Source organism: Amphiura filiformis, chromosome 20 (genome assembly GCF_039555335.1).
Source record: "Amphiura filiformis chromosome 20, Afil_fr2py, whole genome shotgun sequence".
Lineage (NCBI taxonomy): Eukaryota > Metazoa > Echinodermata > Ophiuroidea > Amphilepidida > Amphiuridae > Amphiura > Amphiura filiformis.
This window is the reverse complement of record NC_092647.1, coordinates 41,489,377-41,503,892: the sequence shown is the minus strand read 5'-3', so window position 1 is coordinate 41,503,892 and position 14,516 is coordinate 41,489,377. Positions and strand designations below refer to the sequence as shown.

The following is a 14,516-nucleotide window of genomic DNA, read 5'->3' as shown; positions in this document are numbered from 1 at the left end:
TATTATGACAAATACACTTACATTGTTGTGCTTGATTGTGAATAGTAGCCAGATTTCCTCCTGCAATGCTTTGACATACATCCCTAGCATCTCGCCAATTCTTACGATCATCACCATCATATCCATAAATACGATAACATTTATTGAGTAATTTATACCAGCCTGTTGGGCAGCCGCCTACAGGACTTGCTGTTGGTAGTCTGGTGATGGGAGCGGTGTTGTCGTACGGTCGTTTGCATATGAAAGCATTCTTGATACCACAGGCATTGTCGTTCCATCTACCCTCTGTCAAACAACGAAATAAAAGTGATCGCAGACATTTTATAAATGTAATGAGAGAAACACTATCTATATATCCATGTATCTCTGTCATCATTTGACCATTGCAGGACAAAGGCCTCTCCAAGCTGGTGCCATTATACATGTCCTGTGCTTCTCAAATCTATGTTATACCTGCAAATTCACAATTTCATCTCTCCATGTTTTTCATATTTTGCTTACCCCTACTTTGTGAACTTATCTCTACCCTTTATTCATTACTAGATTGACACTCCACTTTGGTGACTCTACTTTATAAAAATAATAATGATAATGTACACTTAATAAAGCGCCGGTATCTGTCGAAAGACGCTCCTGGCGCTTTGCAAAAACAACCAATGTACAATAATACAAACATATGTCCAATTAAAGCAAAACCCAGTTCATCAGTGTTGTATAGTTCATGCATTGAGCCAATCAAAGGCATCTTGAAACAAATGTGTTTTCAAATTTTGTTTTGAAACTACACAAGTTCATGGCAGATCGAACTGAAAATGGCAGACTGTTCCAAATGTTTGCAGCTGAAACATGAAATGATCTGCTGCCCTACTGATACTTGACAGATTCACAGTGTCATCTTGATATGATTGAATACATACCATCAAATGTTTCTGTTTCAGCGCATTGTTCTTCACCATTAGCATCATTAGGTTCTCCTGGGTTCCAATTAGTGTAATCCAATGGTGTACCATCAGACCAACTGAACAGATAAATAATATTAAACATTTAATAAGTACATTATTAGTCATAATTGAATTGTACCAAGCTACAATGCCCCCCCGAAGTGAAGTACTCAAGTTTGGTTTTGGTAGGGATGTGCCACTCAGAAATTGAAAGTGGACCCATAAATATACCAATTTTTCAAGAAATTTGGACCCATTGATATACCAAACGTCAAAATTCTCGGCCAAATTTAACACAAATTGTCTTAGTTTTTGCCCATTTTGTTTGGAAAATTTCGAAATTTTGGCTAGATTGAGGCAAAATTGGGCTATTTTTCGAAAAAATTGAAAACATTTTGAAAAAAGGACCCATTCATATACAAAAATTGGCTTGGAAAATGGGGTCATTGATTGATATACCAAAAAGCTGAAAATGCTATCCATATTAGCGGCACGTCCCCGTATGGTCATTTGTACTAAGTACCCCGGGTACAATGCGTGACTTCTTTGGTATGAGAACTATACCTTGTTCCAGCTCAAGTTTGGTAGTGATGCCGGTGAAGAGTCATTGCTGAACTTATCCTGCAGAGCATAATTGAAGAGCTTAGTTTCAAAACCCCTTACATCCACTTGCCCATTTTTGAGAACACATAAAAAAATCCCGGGAAAAAAATCATTAAAAAAATCACTGATATATGGGGGTTTGCAACAAAAAGCAGTTTTAGGCGGGATGCTTGGGTAGGATGAGCATCCTGCCAAAAACTGCTTTTGTTGAAAAACACCTTATATCAGTGATTATTTTGATGATTTTTTGATGTGTTCTCAAAATTGGGCAAGTGGATGTAAGGGGTTTTGAAACTAAGCTCTTCAATTATATACACATGTACGAGGGTGTTTGGTGTGATCACATGCTTGCGGTGAATCTGCGTACAAATCACTACCAACTTGAGTTGACACAAAGTATATTTTTCAAATGAATTAGTTGGTGCCTAATCAACTTAATGGTTTAGCAAGCAGCATGACACAGTGGTAGTGGTTAAGGACTTTCATTCTGATATCAATTCCCAGTGGAGAGGAAATCATACAATCAACTGCTCTCTCTATTACTAACATCTGAATTATGGGGAAGACATAGTGGATGACAAAGGCATACCAAGTTTCAATCAGGGTATAGCTGTACAGACACACTGCCCTGGGCATCATGGGAAAACATTGTCTGAATGATTTACCAAGATTTAATAAGAACTTTACAATGCTTACGTTAGTTCACCATCTTGCTGGTATTCCCTGAGACCAATCCAATAAGATGACACAACCATGGTTGTCTGCACAGGATGAAAAAAGCACATAGATTAACATGAACAACTCAAGAACATACACATCCGAGCACCATTTTGTCAGAGGTCTCCAGTCACATCCATATTTAGTCACCAGGCAATCACTGGCCTGGACAAAGTATATTAACATCAGGGCCAACCAACCATCACTGAATAAGGACAATAAGGACGGAGGGTGCTACTAATTACCAAAGGTCTATGACCCAAACTTTATGTCACACTTAAGCGTGCTCGATCAGGTTATTCCACTGATGAAGGCTGTTAGTAATAACAACTGAAAATTTACAAAGGTAAATATTTTTTGTATTGAGATCAAGAGTTAAAATCTCTCTAATACATTGTATATGGATTACCAATACAGATGGAATTTCTTGATAAATGAATAACTATGATTGAGAAACAATCGTAATATATATATATGTTCATTTTTCTCTTATAAATCACAATAATTACAAAAAAAATTCTTTAGCCCCATGGACCAAATCACATCACATTCACCTAATTCCCATTTCACCTTTTACCCACTCATTGACCTTGACTAATCCCCATCACTCACCAATGTATAATGTATCCTTGTTTATCATTATCATGTACTCACTGTAGAAGTGATGATGTAACAGGATTAACTACCATAGCAATAGGTTAAAACAATATTTGAATATATTGTTAAACTACAAGCAGGTTGCACTCATCACCTGCACCCATCAGCGCTCTTTTCAGAGATACTAATCTTACAGGTGCAAGTGATCAGCATGGTATAAATATTCTATAGAATTACGATACAGGTCTTTATCCCTGTTCTTTGATATATATGGTTCAATGCAGAGGTACAGTGTAAACATACTATAGGTAAAATATCTAATTCTTGATCATGAGAGCCAACTTGGGTATGCACATATATTTGTATCATGAAAGCCAACTTGGGTATGCACATATATTTGCATCGAGTGTACTATGCTTACGGAGCAAGCACAGCTGATGAGAATTGACCAATCACACTTCGAATACGGTTCTCGTTAGGCAAGGTCAAGGTTTGGTCACGCGATTGTTATTCCACAAAAATTATGCTGACGCAACAGTACACAGAAGGTACATCCTCTCATGATTGAGAATTTAATATTTTGCCTATAGTGCAGTGTGTTATATTCAAAAATTGTTATTTTTGCTATGGTGATTAATCCTGTTACATCACCATTTCTATGGCGAATAGAGATCAAATTGCACTAATCACTCACCAATGCATTGATATATCCTTGTTCATCGCTATCATGTATAGAAAGCAAATTGCCACCATTATCTTGACAGTAGTTTTCAGCCACTTGCCAACTCTTGCGATTTTCACCTGTTGCTGGGCTGACATAATAACAATAGGGGTGACGATACGTCCAGTTGGGGTCATCGGGACATTGCTCAGCTGAAAATTAACAGGAATACTTGGTTTATATGTATTATGATGAAACATATAGAGTATAAGCATAGATCTATATAGTCAAGAAATTTGATATTGACCTTATTGGCCAAAAAAGGCAAAATTTTGACTAAAAGTTACCCTTTTTTAGCCAAATATGGTAAACAGTAATATTGTTGGCTTTATTTGCACGGTCCCCTTAATGTTAAAACAAAGCAATTGAAAACTATAGAAATCAAGATTTTTTTGGGAACTGCTGCATTCTCATGCTCTTGTCCTTTTATTTGCTCTGTTTTATCACATGTGAAATCTACTCTTGTTCTTTTTTGTTTGTTTTTATGACAAGGCATATACATGTATGTGATCAAGCAAAATCAGTCCGAAGATGGAAATATTAATTTTAAGGTATAGCAAAACAAAGTATTTCCTTTTGTTTCCTATAGTTTTTGGAAATTCCTAAACTGCTCATATCTTTTTAACTGGTTCTGCAAATTCATGGGGTTTTCTAGTAGCTTTGAAAATACTGTTTACACTCCTGCAAGAAACTGAAAATTGAATATGTCCAACTTCAGAATGATTTTGCTTGATCACATCATATAAATCTAGGCATTTTAAACTAATTTCTGAAGATTTCTGATCAGCTGCTGTAAGGGTTTATAAATCGATCAAGATTTCTTAATAAGATCAAACTTACCAGTGATTGGAGATGGGCTAACTGGGACAACACCTGCAAACAAGACAAGAATAATAAAATCTCAAATATGTAACAATATCATGGTAAAACATTAGGCACATGGGAAGTTGCCCTGTCTGCGATCAAAATTGTGTGGGAATATTTTCTTGAGTCTGGCACTTTTGAAAGCTATGTTTTCAGTCGTCGCTATAACTGCATCGCACAGTAACATGATGAGCAGTGGTGGTTGGATAGACTCCAAAGGGGCCTGTAAAAGTATTAAAATAAGTCCCCCAAAATCCCAATTTGTGAGTGCAGTGAGCAAAAAAAAAAATCAGGTTTTTATCCTTTTTTGGTCCACTCTTCACAAAAAAAAAAAAAAAAAACCCATAGAATCTTGCCTATGGACCTGACTACATGTATATCTACGTACCTTTAGGTATTCTGCATATCCAATGTCGAGGTGCATTACAGTCCAAATCATTCCAAGCCCTTCCTGGATTCAAGAAGCTTTCTACACATTCTTCAATGCCGCCATAATCATTAGGCTCTCCTGGTTCCCAATTTGTGTATTCGACTGGTGAGCCATCACTCCATTCATAACCTTAAATATTATTTGGGAAGTCAACAAAGAATATTTCATATAGATGGCTTGAGGGTGCTACATATTGCACACACTATTCAAAATATGACATGTATTACCGGCGTGTCCAGGATCTGTTCCTGCGGGGGCTCAGAAGGGCTTTCAGAGTTATGCGGGGGGCTTAATGGCTAAAATCGCCAAAAAACAGCTGATTTTACATGATTTTTAAAAAAATGCGGGGGCTTCAGCCCCCAAAGCACCCCCCTGGACACGCCACTGTGTATGACTTGCAGATACAGCAGCAACTTATATCAGGCTTACTCTTAGGCAGTACAAATTAAATTGTCCGCAAAAACAAGCAATTGCTTACATACAGGAGTATTATTTTCTTTAAGGCAGTGTTGTTTGTGGATGGGCCTTGATAAGTTATTTTCACAACAAAAAATCTCCACAAAATCTTCTTGATTCATACCGCTAGTAGGTGGGAAGTCTGGAGCTGTCATTTGGTCTTGGTGCTCTATTATGTGTGCTAGTAAAAATTCCTATCATTTATTGTGCTCCACAAGTATAACCCGGTACAGACTACAGAGAGAAATCAATTTGAAAAATATAACTATTTACCTCCTTCCACAGCTCTATCATTGAGACCAATCCAGTAGCCATAAGCATTATCAGGGTCCCTGTCAAACATAACAATATTGTTGGTAAATTATGTGTCTGTTAGTAGAACCAGATAATGTACTTTATTGTGACAAACAATATCTATTACGATTAAAGAGTTTAACTTCAACACTACACTATTTTTACGCTCACCTGGAGCGTTTTCACTAGTTAGATCTAAGCGTCTTCAGCAGATGGTGATGCTGTGATGATATCTTGTCTACAATGGGATATCTCTCACTGATAGACGTCATATGATTGACAGGATCACCGTCATGGATGAAGACGCTAGGCGTCATCCTAGTGAAAACGCTCCAGGTGAGCCGTAAAATAGTGTAGTGTTGAAGTTAAACTCTTTAATCATTTTATCTACCACTACGTATGAATATCCACTGCGTATAATATCTATTACCTTTGCTACTGACTGGCTGGTCAAAGGATGCAGCAAAGTTTTGTTTTGGTAATGGATGTTGAATATACATGTAAACAAGTAGCGACTGAGTAGGTTCGAAAAATGATCAATAATAAAGTCCAAGAGAAATAGTTGGTGTCAAACCACATAATATTAATTTATTTGCATAGCAAAAATAAATTATACATGTGACAAGTATTCTCCATAGCAAATATCTCATACTCAATTTTACTTTGAAAGTTACAGTTATTTTAATATTGAAATTTTTGGTTAAAATGGTAAAAAAAAGGCACAAAAACTACATTTTTGAACACAAATATCTTGTTACTTTTCAGAAATGACAGCCAGGAAAATGAAAATATCAGTGTGCATAGATAAATTTCAACACCATTAAAAGCTGTGTCCAAAAATGCTGCACAAAAATCTCAAAATCATTATGTGGTTTGTCTGTTAGTACTGGTCAGAGCATTGTAAAACTGTCCTAAAACATCACATTTTTTCTAAATTACTTGGTGGTATGATAAATTCATCAATGGGGTAAGGACAATTGAATGAATGGCACACCATTGCACCCTCAGTGTCATACCAGGCTCAGTTCTGATCTACTTATGAAATGTTTGAAATACATTTCATGTACATATCCTTAAAACTTTTGAATCCATGCTTTCTTCAAATGTTTTCAGCTTTGAAAGCCAGTCGCCATGGCAATTGCCATGAGCATGAAAGTTAGTCTTAAGAACACAGTGGTCAATCTGTCATCCTAACCAGCTGGACTTCACTTGGGTCGCCATACTATATGCCCTCTGGCAATTCCAGCCCTGAAACTCACTCCCCTGCCCAGCTGACCTCCAGAGCACCAGGAATGTGTTGACATGCAAAAGGTCAAACATCAGCAGGTGTCGAAGTATATAAGATCAAATTATGAAATCCAATATCAGAAAATGAAACCAGTGGACCAAAATTAATTACCCTCGCTTTTCTCTAATCGAGGGTAATTTTGCTAAAGTTCTTTAAGGACCCGTCGACGAAATGAATGACATATTTAAGCTTACTTACAAGGCATCATAACTGTCTCTGATGTATACTTCTTCCGCTTCACTATGGAAACTAGCAAGATCACCACCAGATGCTACACAAAAACTCCTGGCACCATCCCAAGTCTTACGCAAATTGTTATCATCGGTCTCATAGATCTGAAATCACATAATGAATGTGCCATAATTAACTATAATGCATAATTCTTCAACTTTGTCATAAATGCTATGAAAAAAGTGGTTCCCAACAAGGAGATACTTGTCATGCTCGGTTGACTAATACTGGTGCTTTATAAGTCTTCATTAGTACTATTAACATATTATTATGCTGGTTTCATACTACCCTGCCGCTTGCCGCTGAGCGGCGTGGCGCCGCATATTGCAGACAAACGGACACAATCAAGGCTTGTCATTGGTTGAAACACCCTGCCGCTTGCCGCAGCGGCAAGCGGCAGGAAAGTATGCTGGAGGCTTTAAGGTTAGTTTTTTTTGTCTGGGTTACCTACCCTGAAACAGCCATTGCCATACCCAATCCATCCTGGAGCGCAGTTGATATTACTAGGGTTAGTTTTGCCTGGGTTGTTGGGTGCCGATGTTGTGTAGCCATCTCGAAGTTGCTCACAGACGTATGCGTGTGTATCATCACAGTTGAAGTTGAACCAGTAACCTGATGATGACACACCTGCATCAGCTATGACACAATTACCAAATGCATCACCTGAAATAGAAAAAAATATGTTTTACATTTTTCTTAATGCTCTTCGTGCTAGCCATATTATAAAAAAGTTTTGAGATATTTTCTCAAAATATCAAGAACTATTCCAAGAACCACTGAACCAATACTAGGCTTGTTTCTGCCCATTTTAATGCATTTGTATGCTGATTCCAAATATGATCATGAAAATTTACAATTTTGAAATTTTTGAATTTTTGAATTTTTTTTAAAAACTTGTTGTCTGCAGTCGACACCAGCGTGGAGAGAGTTAAAAACAGGGATCAATATATGAATTGCTTGCCCGAATGCACAGGAAAACTACTAACAGTTTGATGCCAGGCAACCATAAGCACAGACGGACATGCCTGGTGGGCAGCTGAATTTAAAAAGGACAGATATTATTCAATTTACGCACATTAACAATTTTTAATCAAACAAAATATACAAATTGAGAACTTCTAAGAAAATGAAAAAAAGTTGCTGAGGTGGGAACTTTTAGAGTTAGAAAATTTGGCAAATAGGTCAACAACAGCCATTTTCCAGTAGTGTTTGATCACAGTTTTTGGCTGATGGGTATTCAGACCCCGCTCCCACTAGCCCCCCGTTGACTTACTTGGTTGGCCTACAGCCCAGTTAGTAAATGTTATTGGTGATCCATCCACCCATTCATAAGTACCAGGCTTGGCAATATCATTGAGACCGGTCCAGAAACTGAACTTGAGAGTTTGGAGTCCAAGCTGAGCACTGACATAGCCATTCTCATATCTAAGGTAACAAACAACAATGTTAGCAATGGAATATGGACCTGCAGTAGTTGGAAAGAATTGGTAAATGTATCAAAGGTAAACAAAAAGGCAGCCATTTTTGTAAAGTATATCTTACATCCATGGACAAAAGAGATAACAGACAAACTCCAAACAGTCAAAGTCTCAGCATCACCTGATAATGAGGGCCAATTGTTAGATGAAATGTGACAGGCAAAACTGCCATGCAAGTACTGCACATTTTTATAGTCTTTTGCATAAATGTGTCATCATGCAATGCTCTATCGTGCATATGCGAAGGCATGCAACGCTGGCATGATTGTTAGACACGGCATGATGGAACGACCGGCCCTTGAAATCAAATCATAACTGGCATCTTTAAGCTTAGCATTGTAAACTTTAAGGTCATATCTTAAATCCTGTCCATAAAAATGAACCAAAATTACACACAGGATTACTTCAATACTCTACTCTAAACACATGTCAGTAACCAAGTAGTTGTCTAACTGACACAACAGCAAAATGCAAAATTTTGGTTCATTTTGATGGACAAGATTTAAAGATATTAGCTTGTGAAATTACTTTTGGCTTAGTGTAGTTACCTGTCATTTATAACCACAAGATGAGCACCTTGTGACTGGCAATCTTGTTTAGCATCAGACCATGTCAAAGCATTAGTGTTAAACCAATAGCATGATGACTGGTATGCTGTCCAACCCTACAATACAAGCAAAATTGATATAGGCATATTAATATCTTCAAACATCATCATCATATTGCATCTAATGTCAGCATAGAAGATCGAATTAAAAACGCCTCAAAAATGAAGCAAACTATGCAAAATTATCTCCATTAGATCATGTAAAGTGCAATTTTTAATGAATGTAAACCAAATTGGCCTTATTTTATGAAAATGGAAAAACTTCACAGCTAGTAACTCATTACTTGCCAAGAGGGGGAGGCAGTGCTAAAAATTGTCATTATGTGTATCATTTTAGCCTGGTTTGCTTAGTGGCATACACATATACTGGGACAAAATATGTTTAGATAAGTCTGTAAATCATTACATTTCATGAGTATACGTATACGATTTTTACTTTGCACTGTATAGTCCTGCGGGAGATTCTTTTCATGCTCATTCAACTGTATAGAAACGGCCTTGATGCATGTGAAACAGGGAAATAACAGAAAGATAGCTCCGAAATCTCTGTGTAGAAGCTATGGAAGCGTAAACTTTCTCATTTGCATAACTAGTAACAACGTTAGCAAGAGCCAACACCCTTAATATCAATTTAGTTGAGAGCGGATTTCTCATGTTCTTCCTGGTTGTTCTAAAACATGACTTGGCAATTTTACAATATTTGGGCCCAAAATGATGAATTTGGGGTAAAAAAAAAGAAGATGTACACTGACATTTCGATAGGCTTTATGCCTGGTAGATTGATCTAGTCTGTGAGGTAATAGTCATCCTCCTCCTGTCTATTATGCTTCTGCTTACAGCATGAAATTGAACTCATTTAAAGGTTTCTAAATCCAATCATCACTTAAAAGGGCATTTCGTGATCCACAGCATCATCCCCCACTTTTCTCAAAAAAAAGTTGAGATTTTTATATCACTGGAAACCTCTGGCTACATAATGTTTATATACAAAATATTTCTTGCAGATTAATTCGTTTAGCAAAGATATCGTGACATTTGAATTTCGTTCTGGTATACCAACACATTGTCTATGGAGCAGTGTAATACACATAATCATGCATAACTCGCAAACGCAAAATCGGAATCAACTGAAATTTTGGGAATAAGCTTTTTTAGCGGGTATCTACTGAAAAATGTCATAACAAGAGGATGCTAGGATCACGAAATACTCCTTTAAAGGAGAGTGATCCAATTTAAGTATGTGCTGTTCTTTAGTTTAACAAGCATCAGCACATTTCCCAACCTTGATTTGTTTCTTTAATTCAAAATCACAACATGGTGGTTTGATTTTAACAAACTTTCTCAAATTCAAGCATTGAATTCATAATAGCCATCTTCTTTTCCTGTGGTAGATCACATATTACTATTTATGACTTTCATATCAGCTCCCTGTTGCTTGTTTATTGTTATTTTTTGTTGAATCTATTGTATGTTATACTTACCGCAGGGCATCCAGTGACTTCTGGTATGGTTCCACTAGCTGATTTCTTCTGTTTACACACTGGGTTGAAGTACCAGCCGGTACATGGAAGATCATTCCATCGGCCCTGTAACAGGCAAAGTCATGTCAGTTTTCACAAGAAATTACCAATTTAAAAAAATTATTGCACTAACTTTTCAAACTTATGGGTTATTCCATTTAACATTCACACTACCCCATGGAATGAACACATTAGGCAGCTCCATTTAAAATTCACTCTCCCTCTGTGGAAGATTCAAGTTGAATCTTACTCAGAGGGTGTATGAAAATCAAAAGGAGTTGCCTAATGTGTCAATTCCATTTGAAATTCATCCTCCCCCTGCAGAAGATATTTCCAAAATCTTCCACAGGGGTAGTGTGGATTTTAAATGGAATAGCCCAATTTCATTGGTTAGAGCTTCAGACTTGTGTTCCATAGGTCTGGGATTCAAGTTCCTGTATAGGTTCATCTCTCGAGTTTAAAAAATGCTCTATTGTGTGTTTTCTTCTCCTTGTATATATCCTACTTGGGAACAGAACATTCAAAGAGTTTTCAGCCACAAAAATGTTCATGCCATTGAACATTTCAAACTCTTTTTACACAAATGAGATGTAAACATGTTGCTATCAAAACATGTAGTTCTTATCAATTGTAACAATTTTAATGAAAATCTTAAAGCTGTCACCATTCAAATAAGAGTTGAGTTCTGTGCTCTGCCATACTACTATAACTACTTGGTACTTCCAGTCTGGTAGTGTTAACAAAATGTGTGAGAGAGTTGCAATTCGGCTATTGGAAGATATCTTCCCCAGGTGGAGAATGTTTTTCAAATGTAATCAGGGTTAATCATTTTGAAACCCATACTCCCCCTGTATTATGGCTTTTACCTATATCTTCCATAACTGGAGTGAGTATTTCAAATGGAAGTTACCCAACTGTCTATTCTATTTGAAACTCATACTCCCTCTGCGGAAGACATTAGCTAAAATGTGGGTTGCAAATGGAATAACCTAATGTGCTGCTTTTACACGCGAGCATAAGTACAATGCTGTGATTTTGAGAATAGCAGGTCCTTTTCAATGCTATCCAACCTAAAACATGCATGAATGTCACTACCAATCTCAAAGGTTTATCTACTTATGACTTACATCATTGACATACATCTCAACACAGTCTTCATTGCCAGAATTATTAGGTTCATAGTATGCCCAATTGACATATGTTACTTCAGATCCATCGGTCCAAGAGTACAACATTTCTTGATCCAAATCATTCATACCAATCCAACATCTGCTGGCATCAAAACCAGCTGTAAGAAATTTATTACAAAAACATATTAGAGAATAATTTGAACTATTAGTGTGACTGGTTAACATTGTACATGAATTAGCAAAACACTTTCCATGTGGTTAAACATTTTGCTCTACATATTATAATAATTGACGAATATCCTGGAAGAAGAGCTCATACAAATTTAGAAATACTTTACTTTATACCTAAGTTAGTTTGATTTCTTACGGATTCAACCTAATGGAGTATTTAAAAACTGGAACCATTTTATGTTAGAACTATTTATTTTTTGACACTCAAGTTCATCTTCCTCTGCACGCTTCAATTTCCATAGAAAAATCATCAAATAGGTTGTTTTTCTAATAATAACTGTTTCAAGAAATTATCAGAGCCACCAACAGGCCAGTATGTAGGATTTCATTTGGGGGATGCTGAGTTTGAAAAAGTGGACTTTTTACCAAGGGGGGGGGGCGATTTTGTGAATAATGGACAAAATTTGGACCTTTTTGGTCCAAAAAAGCGTAAAAACCTGATTTGTATACTTTTCCAAATGGGGGGGATGCACCGCAATCCTACTGCGTACTGGCCTGGCCACCAACATCCAGCTGATGATGTGAAAGGTCAGTCAAAGTGCTCCCAATAAACAATATTAAAAGTAGTATAGAAGTTTAACTAAATCAATGCAACAAAATCATTTGAAATTCTTCTAAAATGTAATCTTACCGTCATACATATAAGATAATATGAAGTTGTTTTCATTGGCGCTATTGATGGATGCCAAGTCTGCACCCTGAGTTGTACAAAGTGTTCTTGCATCGTCATACTCAACCTGTGCTGTGTTGATGTAATAACAGTAGCCGCCATAATCCCTCCATCCATTGGGACAACCATGCCCTGGGTTAGCAGTGGTAGGTGGAAGTTCAATTGGTGTGTCAGGATCTGAGAGGTAAAAAGAGGTGATAAAAGAGTGCACACATATTAATGAATGATTGCTGCAACATTTCTGCCATAAGCATAGCTAGAATGTTGAGTTTATTTACCTGCATCTGTCTTACAGTTTGATTTACTTTCTGTTCAGGTATAAACCACATGACATCATTGTTTATCAACAAAGGTGAGGGACTGGTCTATCGATATGCTTGAATAAACTGCTACACTGCTTAATGGTTTTCTTGTACTATATGAAATGTGGTGGGTGATTTAAAATGCACATGCCCTGAGCAAACTACAATGCGTACGCACACTGAAGGGCAAAGAACAATGGAAATTGCCATAATTTGTGTGCATACTGCCGGGCAATTACGTCACATGTCAAGTAGTCTATAATACTAACATGTTACTATACGCCTGTATATCATCCTACTCTTAGACTCGGCTGTTATTTTTGATGTCCCATGTCCCAAAAAATTGGCTGGTGACCGGGCCTTTTCTACTGCAACCCTGTGCCTTTTAGAATATATTTCTCTCTTTCTCTATTGTTTTTTTCTCTTTTCTTCTGTGAATGCAATTTGTCTAGTGTCTACTTTGTAAAAGCCCCTTCATGAATCCCATTGTTTATGTTGATGTAATTAATTGCTAATTGTAATTAAAGAACCAGGGGTACTGTAGGAAATGCAGTAGTGCCCATGCGATCAATATTTTCACAAATGTGATGTGATCAAGCAAAATCAGTCGGAAGTCAGAAATATTGATTTTGAGATATAGCCAAGCAAAGGAACTATTTCCTTTGGAAACTCTTCAACAGCTAATATCTTTTGGACAGATCCAATTCCAATGGAGTTTTTTCTGCAAAATGTAGGTGTGCAAATGCTTTTGACAATCCTCTAAGAAACTGAAAAGTGAATATGACCAACTTCAGACTGATTTTGCTCGATCACACCACAAATTATAATCATAACTTACCCAGTTCATAATGGTCTACAGGGTTGTCTGATTCTGTGGTAGGTACCAGTGGTGCGTTCCTCATGCTGGTATCACTCAACATGCACTTACGCGTGTTTCTTTCATAATCAAATGATAAACATGCAAATTCCCTTTCAAATTTACAGTATGATGCGCATAAGTCTGGGAATATAGCAGTATATGTTTTTCTGTAGTTGGAGGAGTCTTCAAAACGGCGCAAACGGTGTGGGTAGGAGTATTTCTGAATGTTACCTGGTAAACAAACAAACAAACAAATTGAAACAAGAAATGTGTTTTTTAATGAGATACCATTAGTTATTGGGTAGATCAGAGGCTGAGCCTAATAACGACTTCATCATAGCACTAAAGCCATTCTTATTATATTTTTAACATGATGCAAATATTATCAAAAACAAATATTTTGATCTGTTAAAAGAGCTATTAGTGAAAATCATCTGCCCAATGTGTAGAAGAAAACAAGCAAATCTGAACAATGAATGGATCAAGGGGTCCATTATCATGGACCTAATGTAATGCATAGGTACATGCATGCCTCCTGAAAATTTTTTTTTCTCACAACTGGTTCTCTGGAATTATG

At 36.9% G+C, this 14,516-nt stretch overlaps 1 protein-coding gene across 1 annotated transcript in view; it reads right to left on the bottom strand.

Annotated features, from left to right (window-relative positions):
- The window catches only part of LOC140142330 (macrophage mannose receptor 1-like), a 57,147-nt gene that overhangs the window by 11,293 nt on the left and 31,338 nt on the right, over positions 1-14,516 (bottom strand). Inside the window, exons 21-35 of the mRNA XM_072164299.1 lie at positions 13,919-14,170; positions 12,740-12,955; positions 11,875-12,035; positions 10,709-10,813; positions 9,169-9,284; positions 8,416-8,567; positions 7,594-7,805; positions 7,110-7,246; positions 5,603-5,661; positions 4,832-5,002; positions 4,420-4,452; positions 3,553-3,731; positions 2,241-2,305; positions 918-1,018; positions 22-285 (exon numbers count right to left, since the gene is read on the bottom strand). Coding sequence (XP_072020400.1) covers positions 22-285; positions 918-1,018; positions 2,241-2,305; positions 3,553-3,731; positions 4,420-4,452; positions 4,832-5,002; positions 5,603-5,661; positions 7,110-7,246; positions 7,594-7,805; positions 8,416-8,567; positions 9,169-9,284; positions 10,709-10,813; positions 11,875-12,035; positions 12,740-12,955; positions 13,919-14,170 — 2,223 coding nt within the window. The remainder of the gene's footprint in view (positions 1-21; positions 286-917; positions 1,019-2,240; positions 2,306-3,552; positions 3,732-4,419; positions 4,453-4,831; positions 5,003-5,602; positions 5,662-7,109; positions 7,247-7,593; positions 7,806-8,415; positions 8,568-9,168; positions 9,285-10,708; positions 10,814-11,874; positions 12,036-12,739; positions 12,956-13,918; positions 14,171-14,516) is intronic.